Genomic DNA, 23,196 nt, shown 5'->3' with positions numbered 1-23,196 from the left:
TGATCCACCCGCCTAGGCTTTCCAAAGTGCTGGGATTACAGGCGTGAGCCACTGTGCCCAGCCTTATCTGGCCCTTTTAAAAAAAGTTTACAAAGCTCTTATATAGAAAATATTTTGCGCCTGTAATCTCAGCTACTCGGGAGGCCAAGGACGGAGAATCGCTTGAACCCGGGGGGCGCAGGTTGCAGTGAGCTGAGATTGCACTACTGCAATCCCGCCTGGGCGACAGGGCAAAATTCCACCTAAAAAAAAAAAAAAAAAAATTTGTAGCCGGGCGTGTTGGCTCATGCCTGTAATCCCAGCACTTTGGGAGGCCGAGGCGGGCGGATCACGAGGTCAGACCATCCTGGCTAACACGGTGAAACCCCGTCTCTACTTAAAATACAAAAACAAATTAGCCGGGCATGGTGGCGAGCGCCTGTAGCCCCAGCTACTTGGGAGGCTGAGGCAGGAGAATGGCGTGAACCCAGGAGGCGGAGCTTGCAGTGAGCCGAGATCGCGCCACTGGACTCCAGCCTAGGTGACAGAGTGAGACTCCGTCTCAAAAAAAAAAAAAAAAAATTCGTATTTGTATTCAAACACAACCATTTTTATTCCCATTATAATCATACCTTTTGCTCACTGCTCCCCAAAGCTGCTATTCCAATCTCAATAAGGTGTTAGGATATGTGCTGGCAGGGAGCCTATTTAGAACCTCATGTCTAAATGTATCAATGAGAATTCTACATGCATCATGACATTTTCAAGCAATGTTGAGAACAGGAAGAAAAGGAACCACCACCACATTTCCCAAGCTGCAGGAGAGCTATCATTTCCAACTAGTACTTTAATTGCTGTGATTTCATTCAGGTGGTGGAAGAAAAGGGGCACTAAATTTGTTTTGCCCAAAAAAAGCAAACTCACGGCTTGTGTGGAGAGCATTTCATTAATGCTGTGATCATATTGCTCAGCCAAGATAGCTAATTTCCGGGTCTGTTCCTCCTTGAGCCGTTTCAGAACAGCTTTGTGCTCACTCTTTGGTGTAGTCTCCAGCAGGTGATTTCTTAATGCTTTGTACTGTCTGGTTTGGATTTTGCAAGTATCCTGAAACTGCTTTTTTATTTGGAGTTCTTTAGACTGGGAAGAAAAAAAATACATTTATGTAAGTTGTAACAAAAGGCATTTGGTATATGGTATGCTTACATACATGAAAATAAACGCTACTAGAAAAAAAATTAGAGGAAAGCCAAGCAGGTCAGATCATCAGGTTGCAGGTACTTTTTGCACTTGGCTATTTGGCCAAACCGCTGATTGAATTTTATGCAGTTTTACAACAAAAAACCTCATTTAAAACATTAGGGCATAAACAACCCCATTTATGATAGGACTTGTAACAATATCTGTTGTTTCACTAATAAAGTTAGTGACCTGAGTAGATATTAAAATTAGCTTTGATTATTATGCATATTCATGACAGAGAATTACATTTTTTCTTTTTTTTGAGATGGAGTCTCACTGTTACCCAGGCTGGAGTGCAGTGGTGCAATCATGGCTTACTGTAGCCTCAACCTCCTAGGCTCAAGCAATCCCCCCACCTCAGCCTCCTGAGTAGCTGGGACCACAGGTGTGTGCCACTATGTTCAGCTAATTTTTTTTTTTTTTTGAATCTCACTCTGTCACCCAGGCTGGAGTCCAATGGAGCAATCTTGGCTCACTGCAACCGCCGCCTCCCTGAGTTCAAGCGATTCTCCTGTCTCAGCCTCCCGAATAGCTGGGATTACAGGCATGTGCCACCACGCCCAGCTAATTTTTGTATTTTTAGTAGAGACGGGGTTTCACCATGTTGGCCAGGCTGGTCTCGCACTCTTGACTTCAAGTGATCTGCCTGCCTTGGCCTCCTAAGTGCTGGGATTACAGATGTGAACCACTGCACCTGGCCAATTTTTGTTTTTTTTGTAGAGACAGGGTTTCACTGTGTTACCTAGGCTGGTCTCAAATTCCTGGGCTCAAGCAATCCACCTGCCTTGGCCTCCTTAAGTGCTGGGACTACTGGTGTGAGCCACCATACCCAGCTCCTGGATATTTTTGTTGTTGTTAGTGATGGAGTTTCCCTATGTTGCCCAGGCTGGTTCCAAACTCCTGGCCTCAAGCAATCCTCCCACCTCAGCCTCTAAAAGTACAGTAATTATAGGCATGAGCCACTGTATCTGGCTTAGAAAATTAAATTTTTTCTCATGAATTAAGCATAATAGAGTTACGGTGGCTCACACCTGTAATCCCAGTACTTTGGGAGGCCAAGGCAGGATTGTTTATAAGCCAGGAGTTCCAGACTAGCCTGAGCCAACATAGTGAGACCCCATTTCTACAAAGCAATTTTTAAAATTAGCCAGGCATGGTGATGTGCACCTGTAGTCCTAGCTACTAGGGAGGCTGAGGCAGAAGGATCACTTGAGCCCAGGAGTTCAAGGCTGCAGCGAACCGTGATTGCATCATCGGACTCTAGGCTGAACAACAGAGTGAGACACTGGTCTCTAAAAAAAAAAAAAAAAAAAAAAAAAAAAAGATATAAAAGCACTTTATTGGTGAGACAATATCTTATCAGATCTGGAGACAGAAAATAAGGCACATTTATTCTGTTCGTTTTAGAAACACTTTGCTGCAATTTCTTTTTTTTTTTTTTTTTTGAGACAGAGTCTCATTCTGTCGCTTAGGCTGGAGTGCAGTGGTGTGATCTCAGCTCACTGCAGCCTCCATCTCCTGGGTTCAATCGATTTTTCCTGCCTCAGCCTCCCGAGTAGTGGGGATTACATGCTTGCACCACCACGCCCAGCCAATTTTTGTATTTTTAGTAGAGAGAGGGTTTCACCATGTCAGCCAGGCTTGTCCTGAACTCCTGACCTCAGGCAAACCGCCCACCTTCACCTCCCAAAGTGCTGGGATTACAGGCATGAGCCACTGTGCCTTGCCCCCAATTTCTTTTCATGACACTCTCAACTCTAACTATACAGTTTATGTGCCAAATGTGAGGCTGACTTGGAAATCTCTATTAGGAATTATTAATATTGTTATTACAATGGTCTTTTCCTTAAGAGAATAAACTAGGTAGAGATATACTTAGCAATGGTTTACTCTTTAACACAAGCAAAAACTTAAAAGTCAGTCAAGTTAACTAATCTTGGCCAGGCGTGGTGGCTCACGCCTGTAATCCCAGCACTTTGGGAGGCTGAGGTGGCCAGATCATTTGAGGTCAGGAGTTTGAGACCAGCCTGGCCAACATGGTGAAACTCTGTCTCTACTAAAAATACAAAAATTAGCCCGGTGTAGTGGCATGTGCCTGTAATCCCAGCTACTCAAGAGGCTGAGGCACGAGAATTGCTTGAACCCGGGAGGTGGAGGCTGCAGTGAGCTAAGATTGCACCACTGCACTCCAGCCTGGGAAACAGAGCGAGACTCTGTCTCAAAAACACACACACACACACACAAAACAAACAAACAAAATAACAAAACTAATCTTTCAAAGGTTAAACAAAACTTATGTGGTAACGGAGGAGACAACCCTCTTCTTGGGGTAACAGACATGAACTACAGTATATAAACATTTCTGAGATGAAAATATTTAAGTTTAGAGACAGAAGATCTTTGGCTTTAGTGTTTGGTTAATCAGTAGGTTGGGTATTCTATGAACTAAGGTTTTAAAAAGCTTTAATAAGATGAGATCTGTTTCTGTAAGGTGTACCAGTTGATCCTACAAGTGAGAACACATTCATTTACTGCACTGAGGCAGAACCTATCGTTGAAATTATTTTACCTTAATATAAATACTGCCAGGTAATAGTTGGTTGATTCATCATGCAACAAATGGATATGTGACCAAATTTACACACTTGTCTAAGAGAAAGTACTCCCCTCAATACTACAACATTAAATATACCTTTCTGTATTTTTCACCATCTGAGGCACTAGACCCTAGTAATATGTCTTTATTTTGTGAGGGGTCAAGAAATGTCTAGCTAGTAAGAGAAAATCTTAGTTTAGCTATGGTTAGTAGCACTGCTTTTATTTTTGAGACAGTCTCACTCTGTTGTCCAGGCTCTGGAGTACAGTGCCATGATCATGGCTCACTGCATCCCTGACCTCCCAGGCTCAAGCAATCCTCCTATCTCAGCCTCCCAAGTAGCTGGGATTACAGGTGTGAGCCAACACCACATCTGGCTTTTTAATCTTTTTCTTTTTTTGAGACAGGGTCTCACTGTCACCCAGGCTGGAGTGCAGTGGCATGATCATGGCTCACCATAGCCTCAACCTCCTGGGGTTCAAGTGATCCTCTTGCCTCTCAGCCACCTGAGTAGCTGGGACCACCACAGGCATGTCATCATGCCTAGCCTTTTTTTTTTTTTTTCCCCTGAGACAGAGTCTTGCTTTGTCACCAGGCTGGAGTGCAGTGGTGCTACCTCAGCTCACTGCAACCTCTGACTCCCTGGTTCAAGCGATTCTCCTGCCTCAGCCTCCTGCGTAGCTGGGACTACAGGTGCATGCCACCATACCCAGCTAATTTTTTAATTTTTAGTAGAGATGGGGTTTCACCCTGTTAGCCAGATGGTCTCAATCTACTGACCTCGTGAGCTGCCCACGTCAACCTCCCAAAGTGCTGGGATTACAGGCGTGAGCCAGCGTGCCTGGCCTTTTTTTTTTTCTTTTTTTTTAGAGATGAGATCTCCCTATGCTGCCCAGGCTGGTAATTTTTTCAACAGACAGGGTCTTACTATGTTGCTCAGGCTGAGTAGCACCATTTTAAAATACCATTCTTAGGCTGGGTGTGGTGGCTCACGCCTGTAATCCCAAGAGTCTTGAGAGGCTGAGGTGGGTGGATCACTTGAGGTCAGGCATTCAAGACCAGCCTGGTCAATATGGTGAAATCCCTTCTCTACTAAATATACAAAAATCAGCCAGGTGGTGGTGCATGCCTGTAATCACAGCTACTCGGGAGGCTGAGGCAGGAGAATCAGTTGAAGCTGGTAGGCAGAGATTGCAGTGAGCCGAGATTGCGCCACCGCCCTCCAGCCTGGGTGACACAGCGAAAACAAACAAAAACAAAAAAACCATTCATGGTTAACAAAGTTGTTCCAAGTGCTTCTAGACAGAAATGAAACAATGAAATTTAGATAGTATCTTCTGCCTCAGTAAAATAGCATACATTCTTTTAAAAGGTTTTATTTTTATTTATTTATTTATTTGTTGAGATGGAGTTTTGCCCTTGTTGCCCAGGCTGGAGTGCAATGGCACGATCTTGGCTCACCGTAACCTCCACCTTCCTCTGCCTTCCGGGTTCAAGTGATTCTCCTGCCTCAGCCTCCCAAGTAGCTGGGAGAGCAAGCATGCGCCACCACACCTGGCTAATTTTGTATTTTTAGTAGAGATGGGGTTTTTCCATGTTAGTCAGGCTGGTCTCAAACTCCCGACCTCAGCCTCCCAAAGTACTGGGATTACAGGTATGAGCCACCATGCCCGGACATTATTTTTAATTTTTGAGATAGAGTCTCGCTCTGTCGCCAGGCTAGAGTGCAGTGGCACGACCTTGGCTCACTGCAACCTCCGCCTCCTGGGTTCAAGTGAATCTCCTGCCTCAACCTCCCAAGTAGCTGGGACTACAGGCACGTGCCACCGTGCCTGGGTAATTTTTGTATTTTTAGTAGAGACGAGGTTTCACCATGTTGGCCAGGATGGTCTCTTGACCTCATGATCCCCTGCCTCGGCCTTCCAAAGTGCTGGGATTACAGGTGTGAGTGACTGCCCCAGCCAAAAGTTTTTATTTTTAAAGCATTGTGCTGGGCTGGGCACGGTGGCTCACGCCTGTAATCCTAGCAGTTTGGGAAGCTGAGGTGGGTGGATCACCTGAGGTCAGGAGTTCAAGACCAGCAGGGCCAACGTGGTGAAACCCGTCTCTGCTAAAAATACGAGGGCGTGATGGTGGGCGCCTGTAATCCCAGCTACTCGGGAGGCTGAGGCATGAGAATCGCTTGATCCCGGGAGGCGGAGGTTGCAGTGAGCCAAGATCATGCCACTGCACTCCAGCCTAGGCGACAAGAGCGAAACTCTGTCTCAAAAAAAAAAAAAAAACAAGGCCGGGCATGATGGCTCATGCCTGTAATCCCAGCACTTTGGGAGGCCGAGGCGGGCAGATCACGAGGTCAGGAGTTCGAGACCAGCCTGACCAACATGGTGAAACCCCGTCTCTACTAAAAGTACAAAAATTAGCCGGGCGCAGTGGTGTGCGCCTGTAATCCCAGCTACTTGGGAGGCTGAGGCAGGAGCATTGCTTCCGGGAGGCGGAGGCTGTGGTGAGCTGAGATCGTGCCATTGCACTCCCAGCCTGGGCAATAAGAGCGAAACTCCATCTCAAACAAAACAAAACAAAACAAAACAAACATTGTGCCAGGAATACTGTAATCATTCCACATCCCTGCCTAATGAGAAAAAATAACTCTTTGAAAAATTTTTCTTTAACAAGAGTAAAATTAATGCTTATACTAAGAATAAACTAAATCCCTCAATGTGTGACTCAAGTGAAAGCGAGATGAATGCAAGTTACAGTTATTTCTACTCATTTAGTGCTGACAAAGCATCATCTGGATGGCAGCTGAAGAAACAGCGGAGTAGGCAGCAGATTTTCACCCGACCCTTTCCATAGAAACAGCACCCCACCCCCACAAATCCTAATCAACATAAATAAAATGTTCCAACTGCAGTCTCCTCTCCTCCATCAAACACAGTTGATGCTATATTCTAAATTCTGCCTCCGCTACTAAAGGAGACATTGAAAGAGGCAACGATTACTTAAGTAAATAGAAATGTGATGACTTGGTGTTAAAATGTTCAAGTTGACTAAGTAAATAGATACACGTAAATATGAGGAAAATGGTGATTTTTCTTTCCTAACAGGAAACCTTGAGCTCACTTGTAATCAGAAAGGCATTTTATTTAAAGTCTGACTATGATAACGAAGCTTTATTTTCTCCTCACTTTTAACGTACTATCTGAGAGAATCGGACTACTGTTTATAAGCTTTAAAACGGAAAGGTTCTAATGACAGAAAGAAATGGTTAAATGTCAAACACCTATCCATCACCCAAGCCCCAGAGAAATGCAGTCATATCAGATTTACGGTACGACTTTCAGTTTGGTTTATTCCTCGGTGCTGTTGGCTTTAAAATCATAATTGACTTTACTGACACGTTGGTTTAAAAATCTTTTCATGGGAGATTGTCTATTCTGTAGCTAAATGATTATGTATCTCCCTACTGCAAAAACAAATCTAAAAAATCATTATAATTCTAATTTTTCTAAGCATTAACTAACTAAGGAAGGTTATGTTAGTAGTCAACATAACTACTCTGTAAATAATAATTACCTATTTTGAAGACATTGCAAGGTGAAATTTTACTCACATTCACATGAAAACAATAAAGCATCTTAACATTGTTTCTATATTTTGTTCAGGACAGCTTGTTTGAATGGAGTTGGGTGGGCATTGGGAATACCATTGAGTGTGTTATAGCTTCTAGATTTTGACACAGATTACCTCTGTGAATGAATTTCATTGTACTCCAGCATAGTTATTCAGAGTAAAACCAAGAACCATTTTATAGTTTAAATATCAAATAGCTTATAAAAAGGGCTGGGTAGCAGTACAGGGGAAGCTTTAAATGGGAAATACTGTGGAAACTGGACCTTACTGAATATAAATAAAAATTTAAAATGTACAGATATGTACAGAGCAATTGAGGTGCTTATCATCGATGACAGACTACATAGTGGGTGGTTTTGTATATTAAGATTCATGTGGGCCAGGTGCGGTGGCTCACGCCTGTAATCCCAGCACTTTGGGAGGCCAAGGCGGGCGGATCACGAGGTCAGGAGATTGAGACCATCCTGGCTAACATGGTGAAACCCCGTCTCTACTAAAAACACAAAAAATTAGCCGGGCGTGGTGGCAGGCACCTGTAGTCCCAGCTACTAGGGAGGCTGAGGCAGGAGAATGGCGTGAACCCAGGAGGCAGAGCTTGCAGTGAGCCAAGATCGCGCCACTGCACTCCAGCCTGGGCGACAGAGCGAGACTCCATCTCAAAAACAAACAAACAAACAAAAACTTCAGAATTGTTAACTGCAGTTGACTTTGATGGAGGGAGATGGACCAGGTGGCTGGAGGAACAAGCATAGAGAAGAAAACTTTTTTCTTGTTTTTTTTTTTTTTTTTTCTAACTAGTAGCTGTGCAGCTTTAAACTTTTTACTTTATAATGCACTTTCATAGTTTTAAATTTTGTACAAGTCATATTTACAGCAAATTAGGGTTCTAAAATTTTACTTGGAACAACAGAAAGAAGCCAAATGGTAAGCTTGTTGACATGTAGAATATAATATTGGCCTTGGACATTTGGGTAAATTTTTTTTTTTTTTTTTTTTTTTTTTTGAGACAGGGTCTTGCTCTGTCACCCGGGCTGGAGTGCAGTGGTGTGTTCTTGGTTCACTGCAACCTCTGCCTCCTGGGTTCAAAGGATTCTCCTGCTTCAGCCCCCCGAGTAGCTGGGACTATAGGTATGTGCCGCCACACCCAACTAATTTTTGTATTTTTAGTAAAGACAGGGTTTCACCATGTTGTTCAAGCTGGTCTTGAACTCCTGACCTCAGGTGATCCACCCGCCTTGGCCTCCTAAAGCGCTGGGATTACAGGCGTGAGCCACTGCACCCCGCCCTTGGGTAAGTTTAAAACAAGAATCTTGATTCTTATTTACTGGCACTTCCCACGGTTAAAAGTTTTGGCCACCTTTTTGTACTCTGATGAGAAATACATAAGCAAAAGACTGTAGCAACAGGCATTTAACATTAAAGTCAACCAAAGATGCTAAAAATGAAAAGAAGCTTAGTCAATTTCTTTATGACTAGACATCATCTTAAGACTTTTCCTGCTTACATGGATACCTTTTCATTCTCTTCCCTGTTGTCAAAAAGCTTAGGCTAACCATACCTTCAAACTCTTAGGCTGTTGTCGAACTTCCATGACATGCTTTCGTCTTAGTTCTCGTTCTCTTCGCTTATTATATTCCAGCTGGTTAGTGAGCTCAGTTTGATGCTGCAATCTGATCAACTCACAGCGCATCTTCTGAATTGTGTTGAGGTGGCGGAACTCCAGTTCTTGCATAGATTCATGTTGTCGGAGTAGCATGGCATGCTCCAAGTCCTTCTGAGTCTGTCTTTTGTTTAACTCCTAATCCATAACACAAAAGACAAAGGTATAGTTTGCTGCTGTATAATGCCAGAAAAAAATCCTAATTAACAGAATAACCAGTAAACAGATGTAATTAACCCTGTTATTCAATTATAGTTGCATAGTAAATATTAGGGTTGTGACTTTTACCTCTTTAAATGGGCAATTAGTAGCACAAATGTCCTTATCATATTCATTTACTATTTATTCATATTATTTTATTGCCATTAGCTTAAGACTAAATCTATATCAAGAGGTTTAACATTCTTCTTTTGTATACTTCCTAATTTTATATTTGAAGAGGGCTCCTAAGTTATCCTTTCAATTTCTTCAGAGTATTCAATTATTTTACATGCAGTCTACTCTGGTTAGTGTAGTGATTAAGAACACGGACACAGCCGGGCGCGGTGGCTCATGCCTGTAATCCCAGCACTTTGGGAGGCCGAAACGGGTGGATCACGAGGTCAGGAGATCGAGACCATCCTGGCTAACAGGGTGAAATCCCGTCTCTACTAAAAATATAAAAAATTAGCCAGGCGTTGTGGCGGGCGCCCATAGTCCCAGCTACGCGGGAGGCTGAGGCAGGAGAATGGCGTGAACTCGGAAGGCGGAGCTTGCAGGGAGCTGAGATCACGCCGCTGCACTCCAGCCTGGGTGACAGAGCAAGACTCTCTCTCAAAAGAAAAAAACATGGACACTAGAGAGCTATACTGCCTGTATTCTAAATTCTGGCTCTGCTACTTGTGAGCAGTGAGACCTTCACTTCGTTAAACTAATTGTGCTTTAGTTTCATCATTTCTCAAATGCATATAATAATATAGCTATTTCACAGATTTAATGTGAAGATGAAATCAGTTAATAAACAAAAAGTTCTCAGAATAATACCTAGCACATGGTACTCAATAAATGTCGTTCCTTTATTTTAGACCTCACGGGGGTCTAAAAATTTTTTTAAAGAGATTCTAAAATTTTATTTCATATTGGAAACAAGTAAACACATACATATATAATGTAAAAGTCAAACTTGCTCCTTTTCCCTTTGCAGACTCTCTCCCCAGAGGCCAACAGTTTGGTGCATGTGCTTCTCAACCTTCCCCAAGTTTATTCAGATTAGTCTATTTTACAAAAACATACAGTTTTAAAAACTGAACAACAATATATGTTTTAGGCACATAGCTGGCTTTCTTCATTTAATAATATAATATACACGTATCCAGACCAGATCAGTACATAAAAGATTTTTTTTTTTTTTTGACACTGAGTGTCACTCTGTCGACCAGGCTTGGAGTGCGATGGTACCAACTGGGCTCACTACAACCTCCACCTTCTGAGTTCAAGTGATTCTTCCTGCCTCAGCCTCCCGAGTAGCTGGGACTACAGGCACGTGCCACCACGCCTGGCTAATTTTTGTATCTTTAGTATAGATGGGTTTTCACCATGTTGGCCAGGATGGTCTCGATCTCCTGACCTCGTGATCTGCCCACCTCAGCCTCCCAAAGTGCTGGGATTACAGGCGTGAGCCACTACTACCCGGCCTGCTCAGCCAATTAAAAAAAAAATTTTTGGCTGGGCACAGTGGCTCACGCCTGTAATCCCAGCACTTTGGGAGGCCGAGACAGGCAGATCACCTGAGGTCAGGAGTTCGAGACCAACCTGGTCAACATGGTGAAACCCAGTCTCTATTAAAAATACCAGGCCATGGTGGTGCATGTCTGTAGTCCCAGGTACTTGGGAGTCTGAGGCAGGAGAATGGCTTGAACCCGGGAGGCAAAGGCTGCAGTGAGCTGAGATCACTGCATTCCAGCCTGGGCGACAGAGTCTCAAAAAAAAAATTTGTAGAGACAGGGTCTTGCGATGTTGCCCAGGATAGTCTCAAACTCTTGGCCTCAAGTGATCCTCCCACCTCAGCCTCCCAAAGTGTTGGAATTATAGGTGTGAGCCACTGCACCCAGCCACTACATAGAAAATTTTAAAGTTTCATTGTAACCTACTGCTTTGTGACGCCTTAATTCTTTCAATCATTCCTCTGTGGTTGGACATTTAAGCTGTTTCCATGTTTCGCTTTTTTTTTTTTTTCCAGACAGAGTCTCACTCTGTCACCCAGGCTGGAGTGCAGTGGTGTGATTTCAGCTCACTACAACCTCCGCCTCCCAGGTTCAAGCAATTCTTGTGCCTCAGCCTCTTGAGTAGCTGGGATTACAGGTGTGCACCACCACACCTAGCTCATTTAAAAAATATTTTTAGTGGAGACAGAGTTTTACCACGTTGACCAGGCTGTCCTCGAACTCTTGACCTCAAGGATTACAGGTGAGAGCCACTGCTCCAGCCCATGTTTCACTTTTATAAACAAAGTTTCAATAAATATCTATGTATACTGTATCACAGAATCATGTTATTATTTATGTAGGATAGAGTTCTAGAAGTGGATTTGATGGATAAATGCTATGTGCGTATTAAATTTTAGAAGCTACTGTTTAATCATGCTCCAAAGGGGCAATATCAATTTATATTCTTACTAATAGTGTCTGTTAACACATGCCATTACTAGGATTGCATGTATCAATCTTTTACATTTTTCTTACATAATGGATGCAACTGTTTTAATTCGAATTTATTAGTAAACTTGCACAATTATGCTATATTACAAGCTTATTTCAACCCACTCTCAGAAATAAATTTATCGATACTCACAGGTATCCTAATAATGAGAATAATTTTTTTCTTTTCTTTTTTTTCTGAGATGCAGACTTGCTCTGTCGCCCAGACCAGAGTGCAGCAGCGCGATCTCAGCTCACTGCAACCTCCGCCTCCTGGGTTCAGTTGATTCTCATGCCTCAGCCTCCCGAGTAGCTGGGATTATAGGCGTCCACCACCTCGTCCGGCTCATTTGTTTGTATCTCTACTAAAAGTAGAGATGGGGTTTCACTATGTTGGTCAGGCTGGTCTCAAACTCCTGACCTCAAGCGATCCACCTGCCTTAGCCTCCCAAAGTGCTAGGATCACAGCCATGAGCCACCACACCCAAGAATAACTGTTTTCATTGGCAGAAGAGTTTCTACAACATTTACCCAATTAATAATTACATGATGATAAAAATGTATTTAAGGGAAACACACACTTCATGGAACCCATTTCAGGTCAGAGGCAAAAACTGCCCAGTGAATTTCCTCATATGTAAAAATCAAGGCTGGCCACTGTGGCTCACGCCTGTAATCCCAGCACTTTGGGAGGCCGAGGTGGGTGGATCACCTGAGGTTGGGAATTGGAGACTAGCCAGGCCAACATGGCAAAACCCCGTCTCTACTAAAAATACAAAAATTAGCTGGGTGTGGTGATGCACGCCTGTAGTCCCAGCTACTTGAGAGGCTGAGGCAGGAGAATTGCTTGTACCTGGGAGGTGGAGGTTGCAATGAGCCGAGATTGCCACTGTACTCCAACCTGGGCGAAAGAGCGAGACTCTGTTTCAAAATAAGTAAATAAAAGTAAAAATAAAAAATAAAAATCAACATTTTTAATTTTTCATTTGTGGATTGGTTAATATTTATTGAATGCCTACTGTGAATCAGAAACTGGAGATATAAAACATTGCATCAATTCTGTGATTTCATACAACTTCCATTGTAGTGAGGGAGTCAGGAACAACCTCCCTACCCTGCAGAAACACATGGTTTTGTGAACATACACATTCATGTAAGAAAGAGAAGTGCAAAAGAAGAACATATGTATTTAGTTAGTTGTCTGTCTGTTTGAGACAGGGTCTTGCTCTGTAGCTCAGGCTGGAGTGCAGTGGCATGATCATGGCTCACTGCAGCCTCCACCTCCTGGGCTCAGGCAATATTCATGCTTCAGCCTCCCAGGTAGCTGGCACTACAGGTGCACACCACAAGACCCAGCTAATTTTTTTGTATACATATTTTTTTGTAGAGACAGGGATTTGTTATGTTGTCCTGTCTGGTCTCAAACTCCTAGGATCAAGTGATCTGCCTGCCTTGGCCTCCCAAAGTGTTGGGATTACAGTTACCATAACTGGCTGCAAAGAATAATACTTAAAGAAAGCAGAAGAATGTGGTGGTGAAGGCCAGGCATGGTAGCTCATGCTTGTAATCCTAGCACTTTGGGAGGCTGAGATGGGCAGACCGCACGAGGCCAGGAGTTCGAGACCAGCCTGGCCAACATGGCGAAAGCCCATCTCTACTAAAAATACAAAAATTAGTTGGGTGTGGTGGGTGCACACCTGTAATCCTAGCTATTTGGGAGGCTGAGGCACGAAAATCACTTGCACACAGGAGGTGGAGGTTGCACTGAGCCACTGCACTCCATACTTGGCGACATGGAGAGACTCCTTCTTGAAAAAAAAAATTTTGGTGGTTAAGAAAGAGATTTTGAGGAAATGACATCTGAGTAAAGATATACAGGGAGCAAACAATCCATGTGAATATCTGGGGAAGAATGATTCAGACAGAGGCAAGTATAAGTGCAAAGTCCCTGAGACTAGAATGGAATTGGAATATTTTCAGGAAAGATTCTTTTGATAAAGGATTTAAAATTTCTCATCACTCAAACTTACCTCCCTAACAAGGTCCTGCTCTAAGTTATGACGCCCAAGTAACATTCTTCTCTTGAAGCGACGGCATTCCAGCTCTAGGTATTGTCTTTGACGTCGAAGAAGGTTAGCTTCTTCTTCTGCTTGGAAATGCTGTATGTTCTCCTTCTGCTTTGAAAGCCACTCCTGTTTTTCTTTTTTGGGGGTACTCTGGTTTTCATTTAGCTCCTGGCAACATAAAAAACAACTCAGGTAAAAATAGGTTGGGCACGGTGGCTCACGCCTGTAATCCCAGCACTCTGGGAGGCCAAGGTGGGCGGATCACCTGAGGTCAGGAGTTTGAGACTAGCCTGGCCAACATGGTGAAACTGTCTCTACTAAAATACAAAATTAGGCTGGGCGCGGTGGCTGACGCCTGTAATTCTGGTACTTTCGGAGGCTGAGGCGGGCGGATCATGAGGTCAGGAGATCGAGACCATCCTGGCTAACATGGTGAAACCCCGTCTCTACTAAAAATACAAAAAATTAGCTGGGCGTGGTGGCGGGCGCCTGTAGTCCCAGCTACTCGGGAGGCTGAGGCAGGAGAATGGTGTGAACCTGGGAGGCGGAGCTTGTAGTGAGCCGAGATCTTGCCACTGCACTGCAGCCTGGGTGACAGAGCGAGACTCTGTCTCAAAAAAAAAAAAAAAAAAAAATTAGCTGGGTACAGTGGCATGGGCCTGTAGTCCCAGCTACTCAGGAGGCTGAGGCAGGAGAATTGCTTGACCCCGGGAGGCAGGGGTTGCAGTGAGCCAAGATCACACCACTGCACTCTGGTGAGACTCCGTCTCAAAAAACAAAACAAAACAAAACAAAAAAACCAACAACAACAACGACAACAAAAAACAGGGATCAGGTGCAATGGCTTATGCCTGTAATCTCAGCATTTTGGGAGGCTGAGGCGGGCAGATCACCTGAGGTTAGGAGTTTGAGACCAGCATGACCAACATGGAGAAACCCCGCCTCTACCAAAAATACAAAATTAGCCAGGCATGGTGGCACACACCTGTAATGCTGGCTACTTGGGAGGGTGAGGTGGAGAATCGCTTGAACCCAGGAGGTGGAGGTTGCAGTAAGCAGAGATGGCACCACTGCACTCCAGCCTGGGCAAAAAGAGCGAAACTCAGTCTCAAAAAAAAAAAAAAAAAAAAAAAAAAAAAAAAAAAAAAAAAAAAATTAGCCAGGTGTGGTGGCACGTGCCTGGAGTCTCCGCTACTTGGGAGGCTGAGGCAGGAGAGTTGCTTGAACCTGAGAGGCAGAGGTTGCAGTGAGCCAAGATTGTGCCACTGCACTCCAGCCTGCATGATAGAGTGAAACTCCATCTCAGAAAAACAAAAATAACAACACAACAAAAACCCCATAAAAATTACCTACGTGAATATTATCATTTTGCATCAGTAAATTTTAAATAAAAGTTCTTGGCTGGGCACGCTGGCTCACGCCTGTAATCCTAGCACTTTGGGAGGCTGAGGTAGGCAGATCACCTGAGGTTGGGAGTTCAAGACCAGCTTGACCAACATGGAGAAACCCCATCTCTACTAAAAATACAAGCTGGGCATGGTGGTGCAGGCTTGCAATCCCAGCTACTCGGGAGGCTGAGGCAGGAGAATCACTTGAACCTGGGAGGCGGAGGTTGCAGTGCAGTGAGCCAAGATCACGCCATTGCACTCCAGCCTGGGCAACAAGAGCAAAACTCCGTCTCAAAAAAATAAATAAATAAATAAAATAAATAAATAAAAATTAAAATAAACAAAAGTTCTTAATTGTGCTTCTTCTCTAATGCTCAGGCAGGGCAATGACCTCTAGAAGGCAAGTAGTATTTACATCTTTCATTTTTTTTGAGACAGAGTCTTCCTCTGTCGCCCAGGCTGGAGTGCAGTGGCGTGATCTCGGCTCACTGCAACCTCTGCCTCCCAGGTTCAAGTGATTTCTCCTGCCTCGGCCTCCTGAGTAGCTGAGATTACAGGCATCTGCCAGCATGCCCAGCTAATTTTTTGTATTTTTAGTAGAGACGAGATTTCACCATGTTAGCCAGTATGGTCTCGATTTCCTGACCCTGTGATCTGCCTGCCTCGGCCTCCCAAAGTACTGGGATTACAGGTGTGAGCCACTGTGCCCGGCCTTTAGATCTTTCTTGAGTTACCCACTCAATCGGAAAGGAAAGAGAGATATGTACACCAGAAAACATGTGTACCTTTTGTCTCTGCACAGCTACGTTTCTGATGGTTCCTAACTTCGAAGTACACAATGATTGGTTAATAAAGTAAAACACATCCTTCTTTAAAACCTTCCCAAGAAGAGACAGAAGATAGTACTTTCAGGTAAAAATCACGAGTGAACTAGGACAAAAATACAGTTAAACATCTCGCTCCTTGGTTTTTGACATCCTTGATGCTAAGTTTTTGGCAAAATTATGGAAGGACTCAACATAAGAAAACTGGAAATTAAATGGAAAATAAAACCATGGGATAATAGAGACCTACTTTATGAATGGTATTTAATTTTCAGCATTAATAACCACTGAACAAATCAAAATTAATGATTTTCCACATTGTTTTACATACAGCTCATAAACTATCTCAATAAGAATGCATTTATATTGAGCAATGTGAAAAAACTGGCAATATACTCAATGGAGCAAACTAGAATTATTATTATTATTTTTTAGATGAAATTTCACTCTGTGACCCAGGCTGGAATGCACTGGCACGAATTCAGCTCCCTGCAGCATGGACCTCCCAGGTTCAAGTGATCTTCCCACCTCAGACTACTGAGTAGCTAGGACCACAGGTGTGTCCCACCATGCCTGGCTAATGATTTTTTTTTTTTTGCTAGACACAGGGTCTCAACATGTTGCCCAGGCTGGTCTTGAACTCCTGTGCTCAAGCGATCCTCCCACCTCAGCCTCCCAAAGTGCTGTTACAAGCATGTGCCACCCACCACTCTGGCCTTGATACTCTTTTGGTAAAAAATACACTAGTATTAGCATTCTGTGGCCAGGCATGGTGGCTCACATCCATCTGTAATCCCAGCACTTTGGGAGGCCAAGGCCAGAGGATTGCTCGAGCCCAGGAGTTTGAGACCAGTTTGGAGAATATGGCAACACTGTTTCTACAACAAATAAATTATAAAATTAGCTGGGCATGGTGGTGTGCGTCTGTGGTCCCAACTACTTGGGAGGCTGAGGCGGGAAAACTGCTTCAGCCTGGGAGGTCAAGGCTGCAGTGAGCAGTGTTGTGCCACTGCACTCCAGCCTGGGTGACAGAGCGAAACCCTGTCTCAACAAAACAAAACAAAACACCATCAACATTGTTCAGAATATAAATAGCTCATTTTTCTTAGTATAGGATCATTTTTCAGAGACTACTAGACCTCATTCATGGTCTTTCCCTTTAGTTAATAAAATATTCAAACACATACAAATAAAAAGCACATAAATTAGTACTTAAGAGTTTATGTGTATGCACGCTATGGGAAGAGAAAGGAATAACATGGGCACACATGTAGACTATATACCTGGTTATCTTTTTCTTTTTCGAGGCAGAGTCTAGCTCTGTCGCTCAGGCTGCAGTGCAGTGGCCCAGCTCACTGCAACCTCACTGCGACCTCCACCTTCCAGGTTACAGGGATTCTCCTGCCTCACCCTCTTGTGTAGCTGGGATGACAGTTGTGTGCCACCATGCCTGGCTAATTTTTTTATTTTTTATTTTTTTTAATTTATTTTTTGAGACGGAGTCTCACTCTGTCACCCAGGCTGGAGTGCAGTGGCACGATCTCGGCTCACTGCAACCTCTGCCTCCTGGGTTCAAGCAATTCTCCTGCCTCAGCCTCTTGAGTAGCTGGGATTATAGGTATGTGCCACCATGCCCGGCTAATTTTTTTGTATTTTTAGTAGAGAGAGACAGTGTTTCACCTTATTGGGCAAGCTAAGTCTCAAACTCCTGACCTTGTGATTTGCCCGCCTCGGCCTCCCAAAGTGCTGGGATTACAGGGGTGAGCCACCGCACCTGGCCATACGTGGGTATCTTTTTCAAAATCTTCTGCCAGGGAACTCTCCCCTCCAAGACTGATATGTCCCTTCCTCTCTACTGAGAATCATTATTCTAAATGAACACAAATACATACACAAAAACTTAGCTTCAAAAAGAAAATGCATTTATTTGTTTGACTATATGGTATATGCCTAAAGGATTATCTAAACAAACTAATCCATAAAGGTGAAGTCTCATTTCACTGGAAAACAAAACAATTGCATTTTGTTGGAGATTTATTTATAGTTGGAAACTCTATTTACTATTGTTTCAAACTCAAACTTCCAGTATAGAGTTTGGCTTTTGAATTATAGTCATGGGAATATACTGCAAATTATACCATTTAGAGTTGGAAAAATCTTGTCAATGAAGCTCACTTAGCAAGGTATAGAGCAAGTCTTTGTGCCACCAATATGTACACAACGAGACATACATATCTGATTATAAGGCAAATTCCTACACATACAAAAATCATTAATATCAAATTGATATACTTATTTTATCAAAATCAATCGATGTATCACAGTATGCTAATTAATTATATGAACTAAAAATTTCAATCATCCTGTAAGACGGGGGGGTAAATTAAAAGACACATCATTTTTCTGTCCTAGTGACTATCTTGAAAAACGATCCTCTTTAAGAAGTTGTCGGGCCAGGCACGGTGGCTCACGCCTGTAATCCCAGCACTTTGGGAGGCCAAGGCGAGCAGAACATGAGGTCAGGAGATCGAGACCATCCTGGCTAACATGGTGAAATCCTGTCTCTACCAAAAATACAAAACATTAGCCGGGTGTGGTGGCGGGGTGCCTGTAGTCCCAGCTACTCGGGAGCCGGAGGCAGGAGAATGGTATAAACCTGGGAGGCAGAGCTTGCAGTGAGCCAAGATCGAGCCACTGCACTCCACCCTGGGTGATAGAGCAAGACTCTGTCTCAAAAAAAAAAAAAAAGAAGTTATCGGCTGGGTGTTGTGGCTCACGCCTGTAATCCCAGCACTTTGGGAGGCCGAGGCAGGTGGATCACGAGGTCAAGAGCTCAAGACCAGCCTGGCCAAGATGGTGAAACCCTCGTCTCTACTAAAAATACAAAAATCAGCCAGGCGTGGTGGCAGTCGCCTGTAATGCCAGCTACTCAAGAGGCTGAGGCAGGAGAATCACTTGAACTCAGGTGGCAAAGGTTGCAGTGAGCCGAGATCATGCCACTGCACTCCAGCCTGGGCAACAGAGTGAGACTCCATCTCAAACCAAACCAAACCAAACCAACCAACCAAACAAACAAAAAGCAGCACAAGAGCCGGGAGTGGTGGCTAACTCTTGTAATCCCAGCACTCTGGGAGGCCGAGGTGGGTAGATTGTCTGAGGTCAGGAGTTCGAGACCAGCCTGGATAACATGGTGAAACCCCGTCTCTACTAAAAAATATATATAAAAATTAGCCAGGCATGGTGGCACACACCTGTAATCCCAGCTACTCGGGGGGCTGAGGCAGGAGAATCCTTTCAACCTGGGGGGAGGGGAGGCTGCAGTGAGCCAAGATCACACCACTGCACTCCAGCCTGTATGACAGAGTGAGACTTCCGTCTCAAAAAAAAAAGGGGGGGCAGGCAGCACAAGAAAGGGCAAACAAATATGAAACCCTGTAGCCACAAAGAAATAATCAGCATATTCTACTTAAAAAAAAACCTGATAAGCAAATATCCCCCTTATTCTTATTCTACATTTAAATTGGCATAAAAACAAATAATTATAATCTTCTGATCCAAAAGTAAGACATTATTGTTTACTTTTAAAGTAATAAATGTGGTCAGGTACGGTGGCTTATGCCTATAATCCCAGCACTCTGGGAAGCCGAGGTAGGCAGACTGCTTGAGCCCAGGAGTTTGAGACCAGACTGGGCAACGTGGCAAGACCCTGTCTCTACAAAAAATAAATTTAAAAATCAGCCAGGAGTGGTGGTGCGTGCTTGTGTTCCCAGCTACTTGGAAGGCTAAGGCAGGATTGCTTGAGCACGGGAGGTCGAAGCTGCAGTGAGCTATGATTGTGCCACTGCACTCCAGCCCGTGGAACAGAATAAGACTGTCTCAAAAAATACATACAAAAAATAAAAACATATGGCCAGGCGCGATGGCTCATGCCTGTAATCCTAGCAGTTTGGGAGGCCGAGGTAGGCGGATCACAAGGTCAAGAGATCGAGACCATCCTGGCTAACATGGTGAAACCCCGTCTCTACTAAAAAAATACCAAATGTTAGCCGGGCGTGGTGGCGGGCGCCTGTAGTCCCAGCTACTAGGGAGGCTGAGGCAGGAGTGAACCCAGTAGGCAGAGCTTGAAGTGAGCCGAGAGCACGCCACTGCACTTGAGCCTGGGTGACAGAGCTCTGTCTCAAAAATAAATAAATAAATATAAAATAAAAACATAAAAAAAGTATATTTTCAGGAAATGATTCATTTTAGATCCTACTCAACTAAATAACTCAGTTAAGGGTAACTGATTATAATCAATGTCATCATTTAAACTAATACCCATTTAGTGACCACAAACAACAAAAGATAATTTTATCCTAATGCTTCTATGAGTTGGTCACCATTGGATATAATTAATAAGCAGAAAATTTGCTTGAAAAGTTTTATGACATAAGTACCTCTTTAAGCTGCTCTTTTCGAAGTTTATACTCTCTTTTCTGGGACTCGAGAAAACTATTCAGTTCTTTCTTCTGTTGGGCCTGAATATGTTGCTGAAATTTTTTCTCTTCATTGGACATCACTTTAGCCTACATGAAGTTTAAAAAATGAATCAAATTTAGTTAAGTAGATAGATTTAAAGTAGCGGTTTAATATACATCACTAAGAATACCTTTTATTTTCTAAGAACAAGAAATCAGTAGAAACATCACCAAAATAAAAGACTGAACAAATTATAAACATGTGCTACTTGGCATCCTTATCATTTGAACTTCATAGAATCAGTAAGATGAAATTCATCTTTGAAATGTTGATCTCTTACAGGGTCAAAAATGTTGTTAACTTTTTATTTCATTTAACAGAAGTATACCCTCCTCCCAACCCTCAATCCCTCAGTAAAACAAAACAAATGCTATATTTTATTTCTGATTCTATATGCAATACATGCTCATTGTAGAACATTTACAAAATACAGAAAAACAAGAAACATCTTACATAATTTTGGCATCCAGAGATAACCAATGTAAACATTTTGGTGCATATCTTTTGTAATTTTTTCTTTTTTAAAAATTATTATTTTTGAGATGGAGTCTTGCTCTGTCACTCAGGCTGCAGTGCAGTGGCACGAGCTCAGCTCACTGCAACCTCCGCTTCCCAGGTTCAAGTGATTCTCCTGCCTCAGCCTCCTGAGTAGCTGGGACTACAGGTGTGTGACACCATGCCTGGCTAATTTTTGTATTTTTAGAAGAGATGGGGTTTCGCCATGTTGGCCAAGCTGGTCTTGAACTCCTGAGCTCAGGTGATCCACCCACCTCGGCCTCCCAAAGTGCTGGGATTACAGGCGTGAGCCACCGTGCCCGGCCTCTAATTTTTTCTATAAATGTTCATGTCTCAAACACACACACACATACACATACACACATATATTTGTATGTATATAATTAAGTAGGTATTGTGGCTTATATCTGTAATCCCAACACTTTGAGAGGCTGAGGTGGGAGGATCACCTGAGCCCAGGAGTTCAAGACCAGCTGGGTAACATAGTGAGTGCCTGTCTCAAAAAATATGTTACAGGGTCTCACTCTATCACCGAGGCTGGAGTGCAGTGGTACAATCATGGCTCACTGCAGCCTCCTCCTGAGCTCAAGTGATCTTCCCACCTCAGCCTCCTGAGTAGCTGGAACTACAGGCGTATGCCACCATGGTCAGCTAATTTATTTTTTTTGTGTGGAGACAGAGTCTTCCTATGTTGCCCAGGCTGGTCTTGAACTCCTGGGCTCAAGTAATCTTCTCACCTCGGCCTCCCAAAGTGGTGGGATTACAGGTGTGAGCCACTGCACCCATCCTGGTTACATACTTTTAAAACAAATTTGTTACCACATTGCATATCTACTTCAGGAATTGTTTTCCTAAATATGTTAGTATCGCCTTTTCCCAAGCTATGAAAAATACTATCTGTCAAGTGTGGTGGCTCACACCTATAATCCCAGCACTTTGGGAAGCCGAGGTGGGAAGGTCACCTGAGGTCAGGGATTTGAGACCAGCCGGATTAACATGGTGAAACCCCTTTTCTACTAAAATAAAAATAATACAAAAATTAGCCAGGCATGGTAGACGAAAAATTAGCCAGGCATGGTAGATGAAAAATTAGCCAGGCATGGTAGATGCACCTGTAGTCTCAGCTACTTGGGAGGCTGAGGCAGGAGAATTGTTTGAACTTGGGAGAGCAGAGGTTGCAGTGAGCTGAGATCACACCACTGCACTCCAGCCTGGGCGACAGAGGAAGATTCTGTCTCAAAAAATAATAAAAATAAAATAAAAAACAAAAAAATGAAAATATCCAATGCCCAGAGGATTTTAAATATGTATACATTGTTTCATCAAATTATTTCAAAATCAAATATTTATTTATACTATAAATTATTTTGTCAAAGTCCCTACTACTATAAGAATGGTTCTTTCTTTGTGAAACGGGAGAAGAGGGTAGCTATGATAAATAATGCCTCACTGCAGACTACCTGGACATATTTTAATGATATTGTGTGAATTTACTGAGAAGTCTACATTCTACTTGACAAACATGGCTATCAAAAAAAAGTAAAACAATGGGACACCAAAAACATTAGAAGAAAAGGTTTCACATAACAAAAATCCTAAAAACTAAACTTTTATCATGTAAAATAATGACAATTATTTGTCAATAATCAAATGAGTTCAATCTGAATCTGAATCTTTCATAACTTATAATCTCCAACATTATCTGTATTTATTACAGTAATCTTAAATCATTCTGGTATTAAAATGCTGCCAGAAATTCAAGGGTAGTTTCCAAAAAATACAAAAAAGAGAATAAAAATGACTTTTTGAGACCTAAATCACCTAATGGTAGGAGATTTAGCAAACTCCTCAGATAACCAGGAAATGAAAAGCTTAAAATAACTGAGTAACTTACCTATTGTGACACTATAAAACTATCAAGAATCAGGAAATGGTCCCATGTCTTATTAGTTCCCAGACCTAGTACTTGATATTAAAACATACCAATTTTTCAGACTCAAAATTTTGTTGGCTATTACAAAAACTATAAAGTGGACTACTCCAATGAATAGTTTTAAGACTGATTTGTTTTAAATGATGCACACACAAAATTAGTGAGAGATAAA

General features: G+C 42.9%; 1 protein-coding gene across 3 annotated transcripts in view; it reads right to left on the bottom strand.

Annotated features, from left to right (window-relative positions):
• The window catches only part of TAOK1 (TAO kinase 1), a 162,483-nt gene that overhangs the window by 18,864 nt on the left and 120,423 nt on the right, over positions 1-23,196 (bottom strand). For all 3 annotated transcript variants that reach the window (XM_063656104.1, XM_063656106.1, XM_063656105.1), the window contains exons 15-18: positions 20,494-20,622; positions 13,810-14,013; positions 9,003-9,242; positions 904-1,116 (exon numbers count right to left, since the gene is read on the bottom strand). In XM_063656104.1, the coding sequence (XP_063512174.1) occupies positions 904-1,116; positions 9,003-9,242; positions 13,810-14,013; positions 20,494-20,622 (786 nt within the window). The remainder of the gene's footprint in view (positions 1-903; positions 1,117-9,002; positions 9,243-13,809; positions 14,014-20,493; positions 20,623-23,196) is intronic.

This window comes from Pongo pygmaeus, chromosome 19 (assembly GCF_028885625.2).
Source record: "Pongo pygmaeus isolate AG05252 chromosome 19, NHGRI_mPonPyg2-v2.0_pri, whole genome shotgun sequence".
Taxonomy (NCBI): Eukaryota; Metazoa; Chordata; class Mammalia; order Primates; family Hominidae; genus Pongo; species Pongo pygmaeus.
Note: the sequence above shows the minus strand (reverse complement) of the source record. Positions and strands in the feature narration are given on the sequence as shown.